The sequence below is a fragment of the Barbus barbus genome, assembly GCF_936440315.1.
Source record: "Barbus barbus genome assembly, chromosome: 49".
In the NCBI taxonomy this organism is placed as follows: Eukaryota; Metazoa; Chordata; class Actinopteri; order Cypriniformes; family Cyprinidae; genus Barbus; species Barbus barbus.
The window spans coordinates 22137077-22156755 of NC_136727.1; the positions used below are offsets into that span (position 1 = coordinate 22137077).

The 19679-nt window shown below is 38.1% G+C and overlaps 1 protein-coding gene across 1 annotated transcript; it reads right to left on the reverse strand.

Annotated features, from left to right (window-relative positions):
- Nucleotides 1-7647: 7647 nt before the first annotated feature.
- Nucleotides 7648-18766, reverse strand: LOC306867914 (uncharacterized protein). The gene is made up of 3 exons (XM_079413870.1): nucleotides 18722-18766; nucleotides 18136-18299; nucleotides 7648-9613 (listed from the first exon to the last, which is right to left on the reverse strand). The coding sequence occupies exons 2-3, from the start codon at nucleotides 18188-18190 to the stop codon at nucleotides 8058-8060; spliced, it is 1611 nt and encodes a 536-aa protein (XP_079269996.1). The 5' UTR covers nucleotides 18191-18299; nucleotides 18722-18766; the 3' UTR covers nucleotides 7648-8057.
- Nucleotides 18767-19679: the final 913 nt, after the last annotated feature.

The window sequence follows — 19679 nt, forward strand, 5'->3', positions numbered from 1 at the left end:
CAGTAGGTGGTGTCAGAGGTAACACTGAAAATAAAAAGCTTAGCCTCGGAAGTATATTCATCTTAACGGTGGCTATCCTTCCATGAAGAGCCAGACAGAGTGGAGACCAACACAGAAGATCGCTCTTAATCTTGTCCAGAAGAGACTGATAGTTCCACTTGGAAATGTGAGATAATGAAGGAAAAACTTTGATTCCAAGATAATTAAATTGGTCGCTGACAGGAATTGTAGTGGGTAAATTCTGAATCTCTGATTTAGCAGCTAAATTAAGGGGCATAAGTATGGATTTGTTCCAATTAATCTTGTAACCAGACAGTTTACCGAATGTATCAAATAATTTTAAGCATTCCTTAACCGAGTCTGTGATGTTTGATATATACAACAAAACATCATCAGCGTAGAGTGATATTTTATGGGATGTATTCATACAACTTATTGGAACTATTGCAGAACATTGTCTGATTGCTTGGGCCAAAGGCTCTAATGACAAATTAAAAAGCAAGGGTGACAAGGGACAGCCTTGACGAGTGCCCCTGCCAAGATAAAAGGAAGGGGAGATAGAAGAACCAGTGATTACTCTGGCTGAGCATTTAGAATAAATAGTTTTGACTGCTTGTAGAAAAAAGGAGCCAAACTCAAAATATTCTAAGACAGACCACAAAAAGCTCCACTCGATTCTGTCGAATGCTTTCTCTGCATCCAGAGAAAGGATTGCAGAGGAAGCTGTATATGAGTCTGCTTGTTGAATAATATGCAGAAGCCTACGTATATTGTCTGCAGCAAATCTCCCCCTTAGAAAACCTGATTGATCATAGGTAATCAAATCTCCTATACATCGACCCAATCTTAAGGCCAGGACCTTTGCCAACAGCTTTGAATCTGTGGATAGAAGGCTAATTGGCCTGTAGCTAGAGCATTCAAGTGGATCCTTACCTTTCTTCAGTAGCAAAGTTATTAAAGCTGTAGTTTGGTCCCTATGTAAAGCCCCTTTTTCTAACGCAAAGTTAAGAGAATTAAGAATCAAAGGTGCTATTATGTCCCATAATATCTTCAGTAACTCTGGGGGAATCCCATCTAGCCCAGGGGCTTTATTACCACTCATGCAATCCAAGGCAGATTTTAATTCCTCGATTGTCAAAGGGCTATCCAATATGTTGCGCTGAGAGTCATTTAATTTGGGTAGATTTAACTGTTTAAGGAATAAATCAAAGTTTGTTGGGTCAGAGTTGGATTCTGAAGTGTACAAAAGTTGGTAGTAGTTTCCAAATACCCTATTTACATCCTTAGGTTGAATGTATACTGAGCCCTCATGTCTAATAGCTGATATACTAGTCTTAGATTCATTATCTTTCAACCTCAAATCCAACAGCTTGGAAGACCGTTCTCCATGGAAATAATATGATTGTCTAGTACGATGTATGATGAATTCAGCTCTATGTAAAATATGGATTTTAATTCCGATTTAAGGACATTTACTATTTTGGTTTTGGTCTCACAAAAGTTATTTTTTAATTCCTTTTCTAGTAGGTCAATTTGTTTTTCTAATTCAAATTTACGGCTCTCCCTACGCTTTTTATTAAAGGACGAAAAACTTATACATTTACCTCTAATAAAACATTTAGTGGTTTCCCATAATACTTGGGGGTCAGAGGCTGAATCTCTGTTAATCTGTAAAAACTCCATCAAGGAGCTGCGTAACTCAGACACAAATGTACAGTCCTGTAACAAGGAGGTATTAAATCTCCATCGATTGCGTTTAGTGCCCAATGATGCGGGGGTTAAAGATGTAATTATAGGAGAATGATAAAAGAATGGGTAGAATATTAACTTTACTAATATAGGGAATTAGTGAAGGGGACATAAGTAGATAATCAATCCTTGAATAACTCTCATGACGAGCTGAAAAGAATGTATAATCCCTAGCCCCATTATTTTGTAAACGCCAAACGTCGCATATATTGTGTCGCAAAAAGGAATTAAAACATCCAGAGATCACTGAATCAGACTTAGAGACATGAGATCTATCCAACTGGGGATCCAACACCGCGTTAAAATCGCCCCCTAACACCACAAGACAGTCCTCTAAACTCACAACTAAACGTAGTAATTCTTGAAAAAATGAGTTATCACCCTCGGTGGGTGCATATATATAGACATAAACGCATAATTAGTATTATTTAAGGAAACAACAGCATAAGTGATTCGGCCTTCTGTATCTCCACCGGTTCTTATAATTGAAAAACCACTATTACGTTTAATAACTATCAGCACCCCTTTAGTTTTGTTAACAGCCGAAGAGGCAGATATCACTTTAAAATATCTATTTTGAAAGCGATGCACGTCCACTGATTTCAAATGTGACTCTTGTTTAAGAGCAATAGAGACCTTTTTGCTTCTTAGGTAATCTAAGCATTTGGTTCGCTTAACAGGGCTGTTTAACCCATTGACGTTCCATGACAAAATATTTATAGCCATATATTAAAAAGAGAAAAGCAACTCACACCAACCACTAAGACGGGAGGACCAGAAAGCAATCGACCAGAAAGTAATCCACCAGAAAGATAACAGTGATCAGAGCATATGCATATGCATCTGGACATACAAATATTACGCAAACTAATACATAGGCATACATTAGACCAATTAAACTTACGTGGGTAGTCCCGGGCATAGAACAAAACAACAAAAATAAGAACGATGACAAAAACAAAAACAAAATGGGCAGTAAACAAAGAGTTAGAACACACTCTTCTATCTGCCCTCAAAGTAACAGCCTTTGGATACGCGGCCACCCTAGCCGTCCGTCAACATCTGACTCGGTCATTTTTAGGATGAAGAGACTGTCAAATTTCCTCAGTAAAGTCCTCCATAGGAACTGCAGATTCATCCTCGTTCACCTCGGATTCTCGTGACGCAACCGCTACATCTTTCTTCAAAGAAGACTTTGTGGCGGGATCCAGATTGAGAACGAACTTTTCAACCTCCGCCGGTGTCTCGAGGTGAGAAATCTTCCCTCGGTGAGTAACTTTCACTACCGCGGGGTAAACCACAAAGGATGATATCCCCAGCTGAGTTAGTTTCTTCCTCGCCGATGCCATCGCTTTCCTTTTAGACGCCGTGTGAGTGCTATAGTCTGGGAAAAAAAGCAGCGGCGCTCCCATATGAAGAATTTGTCCAGCGCTTCGGGCTCCATTCAGGATTGCATTCCGGTCTCGATAACGCAGCATCTTGAAGATGAAAGTACGAGGGGTTGATTTCGAACGATCGCCGCTGTAAATACGGTGGGCTCTTTCGATCTCCATTTCTTTGCCAGCAAGAGAGGGAATCCATTTAGGAAGATGATTCTGTATAAATCCCAGAGGGTCATCTCCTTCTACTCCTTCTTTCAGCCCCACTAGACGGATATTGGACTGGCGACTTTTATCTTCGATTCTCGCCAACTTTTCCTGAAGAGAGTCCACTGCCAGCTTGACCTCCACGGTGTCTTTTTTTGCATGACGAAGAGCTGTTTGCATGTTGTCAAAGTGGTTTCTTATCAGACGAACATCTTCTTCCAGAACTCCAAGTCTATCCGCAATTGGAGCGAATTCTTAAAACAGTTCCCTGACGAGACTAAGGTGCATCTTTAACTCGTCGGCAACAATGGCCCGAAGTTCCCCTTCAGGAACATAATTAGGATCTTTAACTCGCTTTTTTTCTGGCGAAGCCAGTGTCAATTGACGTTTTGCCATCTTCATTCGTAGCTCCTTTAGAAAACAGTCAAAAGCTAACCGAATACTGATAGTTTTACTGAGAAAAAAACAGATTAAGGGTACCGAGTCAGGAAGCTGTCGAACTACACTGCCATTGCCATCGGTGGGTCACGTGATCTCCTTCTGCCCAGATTCTTGAGTGTTCATCCGATGCACACTTTTCTATCCCAGAAGCCTCCGCGAGAGGATACGTCATCATCGAACCTGACGGAGATCAGCGACGCGGGTGTTTACAAATGTGAGTATTATCGATCAAAAACACGGTTACATGTGTTAAAATCACATTTCTTGAGCTACTGTATAGTAAACTGTTGATTTGCTGAAGGTGTAGATGCTAGACAGTAACGTTACAGTATATTAGTATAGCTCCAGTAAACACAAAGTGCATTTACATAAACCTTATACATCTTAAAGACCACGGGGAAGTCGTGGCCTAATGGTTAGAGAGTCGGACTCGTAATCGAAAGGTTGCGAGTTCGAGTCCCCGGCCGGCAGGGATTGTAGGTGGGGGGAGGGAATGTCCAGCGCTCTCTCCACCCTCAATACCACGACTGAGGTGCCCTTGAGCAAGGCACCGAACCCCCAATTGCTCCCCGGGCGCTGCAGCATGGCTGCCCACTGCTCCGGGTGTGTGTTCACGGTGTGTGTGTGTGTGTGTGGATTTGTTCACTACTCACTGCTGTGTGTGTGCACTTGGATGGGTTAAACGCAGAGCACCAATTTCGAGTATGGGTCACCATACTTGACAATACGTCACGACTTTACTTTTTTTTTACTTTTTTTATTAAATGTCTAGTTAATAAGAGACAGGAAAATATTCTAAAAGGATATTCAAAGGCTCTCAGTGAGCTGAAAACCTTTCAGTTACTGAAATGAATAAACAATTATTTTAAATCTTAAGGTTTCGTTTATTTTAATGATTGTAATTTCAAACGAAGCTGTTACAGCGCTTTTCTGATTCTTGATTTCTGTGCATTTGATGCAGAGCTTTTGTGGCGGAGCAGGTGACAGCGGGATTTGTGGGGAAAAAAAGGAAAACAAAAATATAAAGTAAGAACTCCAGACGCTCCATCACTCCACCTGACCTTACTGCCTCATCTGGACCGGATGCTGCTGTGGTCTCTTCATCTAGAGAAAGACCAAAAGACATTGAAGATGTGATTTTATTCAAGTTTGTCCTGCTGGTTTCTGTTCATTCAACATCAGTCAATGGAGCAGGAGTTTCAGAAGCTTCAAAAGCATCGTCAAATAATTTCACGAAGAATCTGAAAGTTAGGCTCCATTGACTGATATTGTATGAACAGAAACCAGCAGGACACACACACAAGGATTGAACAGTGTGGATGTGTGTAAATAACGACTGAATGTATATGTTTGGGTTAACTAACCCTTTAAAGCCCCAAATAGAAATTGTATGAAATATATGTAAGCATTTATATTATAGAAGTACTTTGAAGAAATAAACTTTAAGAAACAAGCAGCTTTGTTGAGCGTTTGTGCCCAAGGCACAAAAAAAGCATTTACATTAAAACAACATTTTTTTTTTTTTACATTTAATGTTTTGTAAATGTACAATTATGCATTTGGCAGCTAGATTTTCCCACATGCGTTCTCCTGCTCTTGCTTCAAGATTGTGTGTGGTACGGGGGTGTCATCATGGTCTTCCTCATCCTCTCTGTGCACTCAGGCAACGATAGCCTCAATGTCCCTTTCCCATCCATGATCAGATTCAGTCTGACTGCAGCAGTGAGGGACGTGATGGACGGCAGAGACAGGTGAAGCTGGACACGGTGGTCTTCATCAGAATAAAGCTGCAGAACTGGCTCAGCTGTGTTGAGATGCAGTAGGATGTGGGGTCACTGCCTGTATATACATGATTTTTAGAACAATTATGTTTGAATAAAGCTTTTTCATGTGTTGTTGACTTGTTTATTTATTGTCATGGTTACGTTTATTTACATTTTACTAATTTGTTCATGTTTCCTGTTGTCAGTAAATAAAATATAATTGTTTCATTAACATATGCATTAATTCATTACTTGACTGAAAACTGAGATGTATTCACCTTGGCTGCATTTGTCTAGAGTACAGTCATGCATAACTATGGCATATGAAGAAGACAATTACATTTAGCTTGTTTCACTAAAAAATATAATGAATTATTGGTCAGCATTTATCATTATTATTGGGCAACCAATGCATTCTGAAGGAATCTTAATTTCTAAGTAGTAATGCTTACATTTTTGGAGTAAAATCAACAATCCTCTCCAAAGATAAGATCTTTGAGCAGCTGATTGACACAGAAATTACAAACATGGAGGAAAACATACTAGGTAGGGTTGTGGATTTATTGATGCTTTGGGATTGTTTGTGCGCCTGTCGCTCTTATTATTATTTACTATTACTGCAGAACATACAAGCTCAGGGAAAGATGGTAGTAGCTTTAACAATGAACAATCATAATGACACAAAAGAAAAGAGAAAGAAAACAACTAGAATTGGTTTGCGTACATCATAGTATGAGATTATATACACAGGGACAAAAAGAATAAATATCTTTGAATAATCATAAAATTAATATAATCATAATGCATTAAAATTGCATTTGTTTTTGTTATTTATAAGCCTCAGGGATGAAACCAGAGGGACATTCAACAAGAAAAAAGGAAAACAAAGGAGATTTAAGCCAGTTTTGCATGTGGATGAACGATTTTGGTTTTTCGTAATAAAAAATAATATCTTAACTTAAATCAACCCTAAATGTGTTGGTTATACGACAATCATAAGGGCAGCCGTTTCTTCAACAAGACCAAAAATGAGCAGATTTCATCAGCATCAAAATATTTACAGATAGATGAATTAAACCTGTTGCTCATATCTTTTGTTTTTGCACTTGTTATAAGGTCATAGATCACATGATAACGTCAACATGGCGGATCTCATTCATACTCAACGAGATTTGGCTGTAAAGTACGTACTCTTTTAGCGCTCGTTAAGCAAGTACTTCTTGAAAAAAAGTACCTACTCGTTGAGTATGCGGTTTCGGATGCAGCCATTCTCTAACCTCTTACAAACCGTACAACCACAAAATTAAACAACGATAGCAAGCATTTTGAGAGATAGGAAATAAGTAAAAGAATAAGGGTGGGTTGCACCAATAAGGATGAATCTTAAATCTAGATTAAATCAAGGCTTATCTAATCATTTTGTTGCATCAAAATTTAAACCTTGTTTAAAAATAAGCAGTTTTACATTTAAACTACCATTTTGATCCTGGATTTATTTTATATTTAAGGTAGATTCACTTTAATCCTGTTGCTCTCATATCTTCAAACTCAGATTTAAATCTCAATTAGGGATTAACTTTAAATTTACAGGCGTGGAGGTTTAAATAAAATATTGCACCTACAGTTACAATATGTGGCTGATTGAACAAAGACAGTGTCAAGTCTCAGAGAGGTGTTTATTACAAATAAAAATTCAAGTGCACTGCCTCAATGTTTTCATTGCTTGCTTGATCAGATTTTTGATCAACCATCTCTCTACATATCAGTTTATAAAGATGACATTTCACAGGTTTATTTCCTTTATCGATAAAATCAACTTATGTCAGAGACAGAGTCTAGGATAAGGCATATTAACATTGTTGCTGTTTAAGTACATCGTGAATTCATCACGGTGGAGAAAATTAATCGTAGCTGGAGATTTTAATCGAAGGTTAGAATTCTAATCCCTGATTTGGGTTTAAAATTAAGTGGTGCAACACAACTCGATTTAAAATAAAACCCAGATCAACAACTCCTTGATTCGCTCTCAACTTTGCTTAATTTAATCCTTGTTGGTGCCACCCACCCTTAACTGATATACATTTAAAAACAGAGAAAGACCAGTGAATCAGAATCAGAAAGAGCTTTATTGCCAAGTGTGTTGTCTTGGTTTTAGGAGCTTCCAGTACAGAAGTACAAACATAGTGCAGACATGCATCAATTTAAGGTAATAAAACACTAATATTAGAGAGAATAGACGATAGTAATACAATTCTACAGAAAAAGGAAAAATGTCCATTGACAGAACTGTGAATGTGCATATGTGCTATTTACAGGAGAAGGTTTGATGAGTTATTTACAGATGTGCAATACTGTTGTTCAGGTGGGATATGGCCTGGGGGAAAAACTGTTATGAATAATGATAATAAAATGAGTAGAACAATAAAACGTTTTAAAAAAACAACAATGTTGAAATAATCAACAATCTGTTCATTACTTGTTCTAATAATGTTTGATTAATCAATTATCAATATAACTACTACTCTGTAATTACTCTAATTTCAGACATGTGTTTTTGTTTATGACTGGTTAGAGTAGAAAAATGAGTGAAACTCTTCCCACACGAGTGGCAGTGATACGGCTTCTCTCCAGTGTGGATCCTCTCATGTATTCTCAGATAATCTGAGCGTTTGAAGCTCTTGTCACAGTGTGAACACATGTACGGTGTTTCTCTCGAGTGAACTGTCCTGTGCACTTTCAGTGCACCATCTGTGAAAAAAGCCTTCCCACACTCAGAGCAAACATGATCCTTCACACCGCTGTGTCTTTTCTGGTGTAGTCTTAAAGTACCCATCTGACTAAAACTCTTTCCACACAAAGAGCACACATAAGGCTTCTCCTTTGTATGAACTTTCAGGTGATCCTTCAGGAAATCTGCCCTAAAAAACTTTTTATCACATTGATCACAGCTATATAGCCTTTCTCTAGAATGAGTAAGAAGATGTACTTTAAAAACGCACGATTTTCTGAAACTCTTGCCACATTGATCACATGTGTGTGGCTTTTCTCCAGTGTGGACTTTCATGTGTTCTTTAAGGCCTCCTTTTTGTGTATAACTCTTCCCACATTGAGCACACATGTGCGGTTTCTCTCCGGTGTGGATTGTCATGTGTTCGTTGAGGCTTGTTTTATGTATGAAACTCTTCCCGCACTGATCACATGCATATGGCTTCTCTCCGGTGTGGATTTTCATGTGTTCTTTAAGGTTTCCTTTATGCGAGAAACTCTTCCCGCACTGATCACATGTGAACAGCCTCTCCCCAGTGTGGACTTTCATGTGTACTTTAAGGTTACTTTTATGTGCGAAACTCTTCCCACATTGATCACATGTGTGTGGTTTCTCTCCAGTGTGGATCCTCATGTGATCATTAAAAGACACTTTAAGTATGAAACCCTTCCCGCACTGATCACATGCATATGGTTTCTCTCCAGCGTGGATTTTCTTGTGTATGCTAAGGTTTCCTTTATGTGTGAAACTCTTCCCGCACTGATCACATGTGTATGGCTTTTCTCCAGTGTGGATTTTCTTGTGTATGCTAAGGTTTCCTTTTAGAGCGAAGCTCTTCCCACATTGATCACATTTGTGTGGCTTTTCTCCGGTGTGGATCCTCATGTGTTTGTCAAGGTTGCCTTTATATGGGAAACTCTTCCCACATTGATCACATCTGTGTGGCTTTTCTCCTGTGTGGATCTTCATGTGTGTGTCAAGGTTTTGTTTTTGTGGGAAACTCTTCCCACATCGATCACATGTATGTGGCTTCTCTGCTGTGTGAATTATCATGTGTTCAATAAGGTTTCCTTTTATTGTGAAAATCTTCTCGCACTCATCACATGTATATGGCTTCCCTCCACGATGAAATATTCTGTCAAGGTCAATATTTTGCTTGCTTGAGAAACTCTTTCCACAGTGAGAGCAAGTGAAACGTTTATTGTTGTTTATCAATGGGGAGCTCCAGGATATCTCTTCAGTTTTGACCTGATGTTTCTCCCCCACTTCAATGAGTTCTTCAATCTCCCTGTTCTCTTCTATCAGGTCTAAAATGAAAGTAAAAAAAATAAATAAGTTTCAAATGGTTCAAAGAGAGAAATGTGAATCCTGACATAATAGTAGAAATATAAACATTATGATGAGTTCATTTGAATTATTTTTAAGCATTACAGATTGCACAAATTTAACATTTTTGTAATGAGAACTACTAACTACAATATATATATATGTCATTAACTACATTTTATGTCAGGGATGTTTACAATTTTAGTAATATAAATAAATATAAAATGGTTCAGATAATATTTGGTAAGAAAACTGAGTTCTAGGCTCCATTTTGAGCCCAATTCATGAAAAGTTGCCTGGATGTTATTTGCTTTAAACCTGCAGTTTTTTGTTGTTGTTTTTTTTTAAGTCTGTGTAAACATATATTAAAATGTGTGTTCTGAGTTTGTCAGAAAACAGAAAAATGTGTTATTAACCACCCAGCCAAATTTGAATGATAAAAAAACCCCGCCAAGTAAGTAAAATAAGTTATCAAAATCTTTGAAAAATAAGCAGGACTCCCCAGATAGCAAAATTTGTCTGGCCCACTGTAGTATTCTAACCACATTATATTTATTTTAGCTTTTAGGGAATCACTCTTAAGATGATTATATGATTTATATGATTAATTGCTATTAATCAGAATGTCCAACTTATACCTGGTTAACGATACCTTATTAACGACTTGTCCAGCAAGTAGTAAAATCAGCACGTTATTTCTTAACCATTTGTTTATCTTATTCGCTGGCCAACGATAAAATAACACAAATAGTCAACTTTAGTTATCAAGCTCATGAGCGTAGGTAACGCGGTCTTTTTGGCAAATAATTACGAGTTGCAAAATCACATAGCACAGACAAGAGATTTCTTAATGGAATCAAAGTTTATTTACTACTCTAACACGACACTAACTAGACAACACAAAACAGACGATTTAAACATACATACATACAGGTAATGAGTTGTTTTGATCTGAAGAGAGTCTTAGGTTCTAATGCAAGTTTTCAACCTGAGGGAAATCACACGCCGGAACTCTTTATCCTTACTCTTAACAGATAGATATCACCAGTTTCAGCCAATTTAAGAGATTTTGCCTCACTGTTTCTTCAGTTGTTTCCGATCGAACTCAGTCTTTTCTTTCGGTTGAAGACGTCTCCGCTGAAACTTTGCTTCAGTCGAGATCAGTTCTTTCCGGGTTCGAGACGGACCGTGCGCGGATTGGCTGCTCGGTAGGTCGTGTCACGAGGGCACTCTTCAGTGGTTGGAGGGCTTCGTTCTGACTCGAAGCGCTCAGGAAGTTGTTCGGTTCTTGGCTTCAGATGTTAGTTTCTTTCAAAGTTGAATATTGATCGCTGTTGCAATGCCCTGCTGTGATGTTAGTGGCCAGAAGCGCTTTGCAGCGCATGAGCAGAACGAGAGACGAGCGAGGCGAGTGTGAGCTCTTCGTTTTCAGTTTTCAACTCCAACACAAACTTTTCAGTTGCGCATCTGTTTTAACGGGCCGATTTGGGATCCGCCCACGGGCGCCTGATCCAATCGGATTCTTCCTGTGGGGCGTTTGATCCAATCGCAAGTGTTTCTGTGGGGCGGAGCCCCGCCCTGCACAGCTGCGTGTTGTGCATACATTATCTTGTTCAGTTGTTTTGTGACATGAACAAAATTATGAACAGCAAACTTTGTATTGTAATCATGCATCGATGAAAACAGATCATCTTCATTCATACCACAACATTATTCATGAAATTAGTATTCGTCTGACACCAAACATTAGGCATTTGACATGCACAAAAATACATATCCTTTATATTCATTACGTGGTTAATGCATTGATTAAACGATCCTGAATTCTAAATAATCACATCGAGCATGTGAAAATTAACAACTAGTGATCAGGAATATTATACATTCTGGAAAAAGATTACCATAAGTTCAAAATAACACAGTCTTATAAATGTCACAAACAAAAACATCCTTTAATATATATGTTGTAAATATATGGTATATAGGGTTTTTGTTTTCGAGTATAATTTCAGTCGCAGAAACTTAGTATAACTCGTTCCCTTTTAAAAATGTCTTTAAGCAAAGCTGTGGCTCTCTCTCTTTGTCTGTTTTAGAGAACGCAACAGAAAAGGCGCATTTTCTTGGGCGAAACGCGAGGTCATAAAAGTCTTCTTCAGCAATTACTTTCTTGAATTACGGTGCTCAACGAGTCAGATTCAGGGGAGTATCTGGCGCCACGTAAATTAGAATCCGGGAATATGAGTTCTGTTTTCTTTCAAAATGACAAAACGGGAATTTTCTTCGCTAGATCCTGGTTTTATGGTCTCAGGAGATAAGGGAGTTAATTCCAGAAGACGCCAGGCTGTCTGTTGAGTTAGGTGTGTGTGCTCTGTTAGGACCCAAGCACTACACATAACTACCCCCTTTCCACCAGCAAGAACCAGGTGCTAATTCAGAGCCAGTGCTATTGCCGGTTCTTAGTTGGTTCAACTGGCGAGCCCTTTAAGAACCGGTTGCTTTTCCACAGGCTAGAGAGCCAATACAGAGCCAGGTCTTACGTCACTGAATACGCTTCATCTTTCATTTCACTAGCGCGGCCGCAGCAGCTCCAAACCCAACAGACTTGTTCGAGGTGCATCGGCGGCACGCAGACAGATTGATCGGCACACAACACAAAGCACTGCGAGAGCGATCCAAAAGCATAAAGAGTCATCTGCTTTCCAACAATGTGTTGGTGCTACTTACGAACCACTTTTCCTGGTTCGGAGCTGGTGCTTTGGGTGTCGAAAGACAAAGAACCGGTTTGAAACTAATCTCTGGCTCCGAACCAGCACTGGAACTGCCTTGGTGGAAAAGAGGTAAATCTTGCTTCACTTCCCAAAACTGGCCCACACACTGAAACCGACTCAAACTATTTCCTCTGGCCCAGAAGCGGCCCACACCCTGTAAAATGACTCTTATTTGTGGACGTGGCCCAGATCTGGCCCGCATACTGTAGAGTGACTTCTATTATTTTATGTAGCCCAGGTCTGGCCCAGACACTTTAAGCCAGACCCGGTTGAGACTCGGCTTGGTCCCCGGCCAAATGTGGCCCAGAAACTGCTAAATGTAATTCAGCAGTGAAACACAAATACAACCATTTAAAAACTAAATACTTTAAAAATACTTTAATATAAATATACATTAACAATGAACAAATGCACTACAGTATAAACATGAACACACTTTTTAAACCACAAAGTAACGAGTAAATTATATTTACTGTATATTATATAAAAAATATTGCGTGTCATAATTCAATTCAGTTCTTATCAAATGGCGTCAGTGCAGTCAGGTCAATAATATTGCTGAATATTAAGTGTCTTCAACTAAGCAAGACAAAAGGCAACAGTGACAAGGAACCCAAACAAGACCAGGCTCAGTCAGGAAACAGTCTCCTCTGACCAAACGAACGAACATGGTGTGATTCCAGGCTGTGTCACAGGTCAGATTGTGGATTGATACCATTCAGAATATTTCATCCAACTTCTTCTGCTTGAAGAAACATCATGCTAGTAGGTGAAGCTTGTAAAAAGGGTCTGTGCAGAGAGCTTGTCTGGTTCTCGTAGTCTTTGCTGAGGATCTGTGCTGGGACCATCAGTGAGGTCTTAACAGGGATCTGTCATCTAGTGGACATGGTTTCTGCTGACATTCAGGGATGTGTTGTGGTCGCTCCTGGGTGCAGGTCTACCGTCTGGTCTGGATACCGGTCTGGAACAACTGATTTCAGAATCGGCCCAAGTGAGCTTGCTATCTGGGTCTCTGCTCTCAAACGCTGGGTCCGCTGCCGGCGCTGAAACTACGCCCACTCGCGGGAAAGCAGCCGTCTCTCAGCTGTCAAATACCACCTACAACCTGAATGGATGCTACTGATAGCTCTAGCTTAACTGGATTTATACAGCCATACATGTTTGAGCGTGCAAGTTCGTTATTTAATTGTAGATGAGCCTCAGCGCTGCAGTGAGTTGAAACCTTCTCTTCGTCAAGGCGAGTGTGGCTCATGGTAGCTTAGTAACGGCAAACCCCAGGAGAGCGCAAGCTCCTGTGCGCTTTGAAAGAAGAGAAAGTGGTACGCTCGTGTTTCTAGATGCAGATTGTGAACGCTCCATGTTTTAAAATTGTATGTTAGTGTTGTCAAAAATATGGATATTTCGATAAATATCGATACTGAAATATCTGAACGGTACCAATATTAATTTCCCGAAGTATGGATACACCGATACTAGCCGAGCTGTCACTTTCACTTCTCTCCAAAGGCGCGTGGACAAGCACCACACGTGACCGCACTCGTCTCCTTCTCTCTGGTTAAACAGCAAAAGTGAAGTGAATAGAAAGATGACTGCTCTGGTTGTTAAAGAACACAGCAGGAGCGCTATCTGTAGGGATCTATGATCTCCGCGATGCAGAGAACGCCATGGAATCCAGTCATAAAAACGGAATTTACAGTTTAACGCGGAATGTCACGGAATTTGTCAAAGTTTGGATGAATTAATCAAAAGTAGGTCATTACACTTAAATCAAATCGCGATATGGACTAGTATCTGTAAATATTAAGCTGCAAAAGTGGATTTAAATATGAATCCTGCATGTTCTGCGCGTCTCTGTGTGAATGTGCTGCACGTGCGGTTGTGTTTACTAATGTGGCGCTCGCGGTGATTTCAGCGTCTGCCGTCTCAATGAGGACATAAATACATCAACAATATCTCCAGAACTGATCTGAAAGGCACTTTACCAGCATTTTACCATTTAATTTGAGTAAAACTAGCGTCATATCATACACACACAGAACTTTAAAGGTATTCACGGCAACCCGTCAAAATAAAAGTTTGGTTTAACTTATATGCCTATTAAAGACCGTGTGCCAGAAATAGGCTATATTACTATTATTTAGTAGAATGTACATAATACTACTACTTACTACTACTGTTAATTTTTTTAAAAGAAATAATCACAACATATTTTAATTTTAATAGTAAATCCCCTTCATTTGCCAAAAATGTAAATGTTTAATTTTCATTAATTCAAATATAAATGAATTAAAATTGTTTTATGCCTTCATCTGATATCCAATAAAATTTAAATACACAACACAGAATTTCTGAGGGGGAAAACGCATTTCATAAGGCTACTGTAAGAATAAATAAAAATTGTTTGTATGCATTCAAATAATAGACATGCTAAAACACAGAATTTGGTAACAATAAAACATAAGGTGAGAAAAAAATAAAACATTTCATACGGCCCTAAACGTGTCATTTTTGTTACACTTTTAATAAATTAAATGTTAAATTATATAATTTTCATGATTTTAATGAATTAGACATGCTTTTAGATTAATAGCATTTAATTTGACCATTAAAAAAAAAAAGAGTCCAGAAAAATTCAAACGGAAAAAAACGGAACCCAGAAAAATTAAAATGGAAAAAATTGAATGTAGAAAAAAATAAAATGGAATTTGGGGAAAAATAAAACTGATTTCATAGGGCCCTATATCTGGAAATATTTTGGTTATGAAGCAAATGAGAATATCAACAAATAGAACTTTGGATTTTAATTAGTACATGTATTAGTAAACCTTAGTTTCAATTAACATTTAACTAAGATTAATAAATAAATCAACACATTCAAGACATTTTTTTGTTCATGTAAAATATACCGCATGTTCTCGACTTGTTACATTTATCTTTAAATTAAAAAAATTACCCCCTTAATATTGTGGCAGTTTTTTTCTCCGTGGTATCGAAAATGGTATCGAATATCGATATTTTTCAAGGTATCGTATCGAAGTTAGAAATTCCAGTATCGTGACAACACTATTGTATGTATTCTGCTACATATTGATGTCTCTGGGCTAAGACCCGGGTATCCATTCACCCTAGAGAACCGTCCCTGCCTAGAATCTGTATAACTAGCATCACAGACATTCAAAAACACAAACTAAGAACTTGACCTCTCAACAGTTATTATAGTATAGTTAAAAATCCTGAACACAGAATTGGTGAAAAACTGTTTAACGGTTTAACTCCACAATTCAGTTCTACATAGTTCAGAGTGTTTGTAATGTGTTTCAGCGATACATTTCTAACATTTGTAATGCGTTTAGAAACAATTCTCAGAATTCTCCTTAAATGGACTTTAATGAACAAAAATCAATAAATCAATCATTGACCTTGAACATTAAAAGAATATAATATATATATATATATATATATATATATATATATATATATATATATATATACACACATTAGCAGTGTTGGGGAAGCTACTCTGAAACTGTAGTTTGACAAGCTACTCGTAAGTTAAAGTAGTTAAACTACAGTCAAGCTACCCTTTTGGAAAAGTAGTTAGCTACACTACAAGTTACTATCAAAAAGTAGCTAGCTACATTGAAACTACTTTAGATTTTTTTGAACAACGTATATTATAAATAACTGAATAAGTGTCTGAGGAATGTTTTAAGTAAAATATTTAGTGTTTAAAACAATGCAATACAATTATGATTTCAAAGAGTATTGTTTTATTACACACAACACTCAAATATCTCAGACTGTTACAAAAAGTGTAACCTTTACTTGTCGTTTCTTTGAGAGACATGAACTTGGACAAATAAGGCCATGGGTAATTAACGTTAGTTGTTTCTCCATCCTCCAAATCTGCCGCCACGTCTTGCTCCATCATGGATAATATGGGTGTGTCAACTAGGGCTGGGTATTGTGACCAATTCTGCGATTCGATTCGATTCTTATTTTTATGGTTTCGATTTGATTCGATTTCGATTCGATATCGATTAGCTATCAATATTTCATTTAAAATGTTAGTTTTGCAGACATGGGATCCATATTTTGATATAAATGCTGGTAACTGAAACTCTCCTACTTAAGTTTATTACTGAAATACACATCTACATTAATAATAGGGTGCACACAGTTGTTTTTTTTAGTGGAGCAATTCGAAAGATAAGTGAAGTGATATTCAGCCAAGTGTGGTGACCCATACTCTGAATTCGTGCTCTGCATTTAACCCATCCAACGTGCACACACACAGCAGTGAACACACACACACACACACACACACACACACACACACACGCGGAGCAGTGGGCAGCCATTTTATGCTGCAGCGCCCGGGGAGCAGTTGGGGGTTCGGTGTCTTGCTCAAGGGCACCTCAGTCGTGGTATTGAGGGTGGAGAGAGCGCTGGACATTCACTCCCCCCACCTACAATCCCTGCCGGCCCGAGACTCAAACCCACAACCTTTGGATTACGAGTCCGACTCTCTAACCATTAGGCCACGACTCTCCCTGAAAAATTCAGGGGAGAGCGCGAACGCAGTCCCCCACTACCATAAATTATGCAGTCGAGATTCCCACATTATGTGGCCCAACCGGAGTGCAATGGCCAAGCCTCGCTCTGGGTGAACCGCCTTCTTGATCATGGTGTCTCCCCTGCCAGGTAAGTATATCTATAGATGGTGACACCTTCAGGACGAGAGGTGAATATTCATATCCTCTTAAGTGAAGCACGCGCATTAAGAATCGATTCGGGGATTTCCCGAATCGATATCGTTGCGTTAAACTGAAGATCGATTAAAATCGGAGAATCGATATTTTTTACCCAGCCCTAGTGTCAACCCACTTCTGTACGTCAGTGAACTGTTAGCCGCAAGATGCGTGATTAAACAATAGGTGGCGGTAATGGCAAAAAATGAGTTTGTAATCAAACAAGAAGAAATCCTTGCATCGCGCTGATTCGCGCAGGCTCGACAAAACGCAATGTAGCTTTTGCTCGCGCTACACCGCTACTTGCTGCAAAAAGTAGTTAGCTACTGGAAAAGCTACACTGTTTAAAAAGCAACTGAGCTACTGCCAAGCTACTGAAAAATGTAGTTAAGTTAGTAGCGTTGCTACTTGTAGTTAACTACTCCCCAACACTGCACATTAGTATTTTTGTCTTGTTTTCTAGCATGTCTAAAAATTCCTGAATCAGGATACATTTACTTGACAAATAAAATTACTTAAGTCTTAAGATATAATGGCTTGTTTCCTGAAAAAACACAAAAAAAATTTAGTTTTTGCTTAAAACAAGCAAAAATATCTGCCAATGGGGCAAGAAATATAATCTTAATTCAAAGGCTAAACAAGATTATTTTTCTTACCCCATTGGTAGATATTTTTGCTTGTTTTACACAATATGGATATTTTTTTCAGGAAACAAGACATTGTGTCATATTGTCAAGTAAGTGCATCCTGACTGAAGATTTTTTAGATAATTATACTAGAAAACAAAGACAAAAATACTCTTCTTTTTGGCAGTGTACAGGCTTACTGTTGCGAATCAGGCATTAGTAAGGAGACCGAACACTGATTGTTTATGTACTTGCTTGATAATTGATTTTGGGCCATTTTTAACCCAGTTTCTATGTATTTATTTATTTTTTGCAGCTTCAAGTATTGTGACCTTATTAAAGAATTAAGAACACCAACCTATTTGTTGTTCAATATCTTCCTGTTTTATTCCGCAGGGCTCTGGATCATTCATGTTTTCAATTTTCTCTCACAAACTTTATCTTCTTCACTTTTAGGCTAATGGGACCATCACAGGATTTACTGGCAAACCGCTTTGAACACGCTGAACTGTCTGTGAATAGCTGTGAAAATAAACCAGTTATCAATTCAATCAAGCAAGCATCTTCATGTCAAAATAGATATTGCTAAAAATGCATTAACCCATAGGCATTAGGCAATAAATAGAATATGTGAATTTGTTTGAAGTTAGACTCCCATTAATTCTCCTCACAGATCGTACTTTGACTTTAGATCAAGTGACGTTCAAAACAATACCATTATTGCTCCAAATAATTAAAAACACGAACATAAAACACACAAATCACAGCTCCTCAATGTATTCACATTGTTGTCTGCTAGGCTGAATGTTTATTTCAGTCAGCAGGCGCCAGAAAAGACGGATAAATATCGCTGACTCAGATGAAAACGATACAGAATGAGTCAGTAAAATGAACAAACTGTGTTTTTATTACTGTACAGTTACACGAAGCACTGCCTATCTTACCTCAGGAGACCCAGCACTGACTGAGGACGCTGGTGGTCTTCTTCTGGTGTTTTAGGTCGGATCGGACACATATGAGTGCATTAGCGCCACCTATCGACGACTGGACCATCGACACTAGAGTGTGACACGTGCTGAGGTTTTATCCTGATTTATATGGGACAGTCCTTTTATTGCTCAACACATCGTGACGCGTTTCATATGTGATTTTAGTCACGCTCACGTAGTGAGAAATATTAAACTTTTCAATTATTGCTGTTTTTTTTTTTTTTTTTTTTTTTTGGATAATGGTTTTATTCTAGCCAATATAAACTACATGAAACAAAGACTATGCTAATATTGCAAAGAACCAGCTATCAAAGTACAGATGCATTGCCACATGACACATAAATGGTTAAGTTTTTTATTCAAACATTTTTCAACAAATCGTAAAGTAGATCATATAGTAAATCTGCTAAATCCCATGTCACTAGCAAATTTGTGATTGACAGCGATAATAACTGTAGCAACAATCTGGAATATCACGACTATGAGCAAGGAACAAGATGCAATAGTTTAACCAATACAGTTTGTTTGTTTGTTTGTTTTTCAAAAATAATATTAATGAGCAAATACTTACTGCATTTAAATGTAAGTTTCCTTTTTGATGGAAACTCTTCCCACATTGATCACATGTGAAAGGAATGTTAAGTTTAGGTTCTTTGTATGGGAAACTGTTTTATGCCTTTATTTTAGTAAAATAATTTTTAATAATAAAATTCTTGTTCTGACATGAAGTTTCTTCACTCTACTTATTCTCTTCCATAAGGTCTAAAATTTAAGTAAAATCATTTAATTTCCAGTAAATCTTAAAAAACAAATGTGAAGGGAAAATACATAAAAACTAATCATGATGGAAGAAGACAATTGCTATAAAAAATGATCCATCAATGCCCTTTCCTTTCCAAATTCATATCAAAAT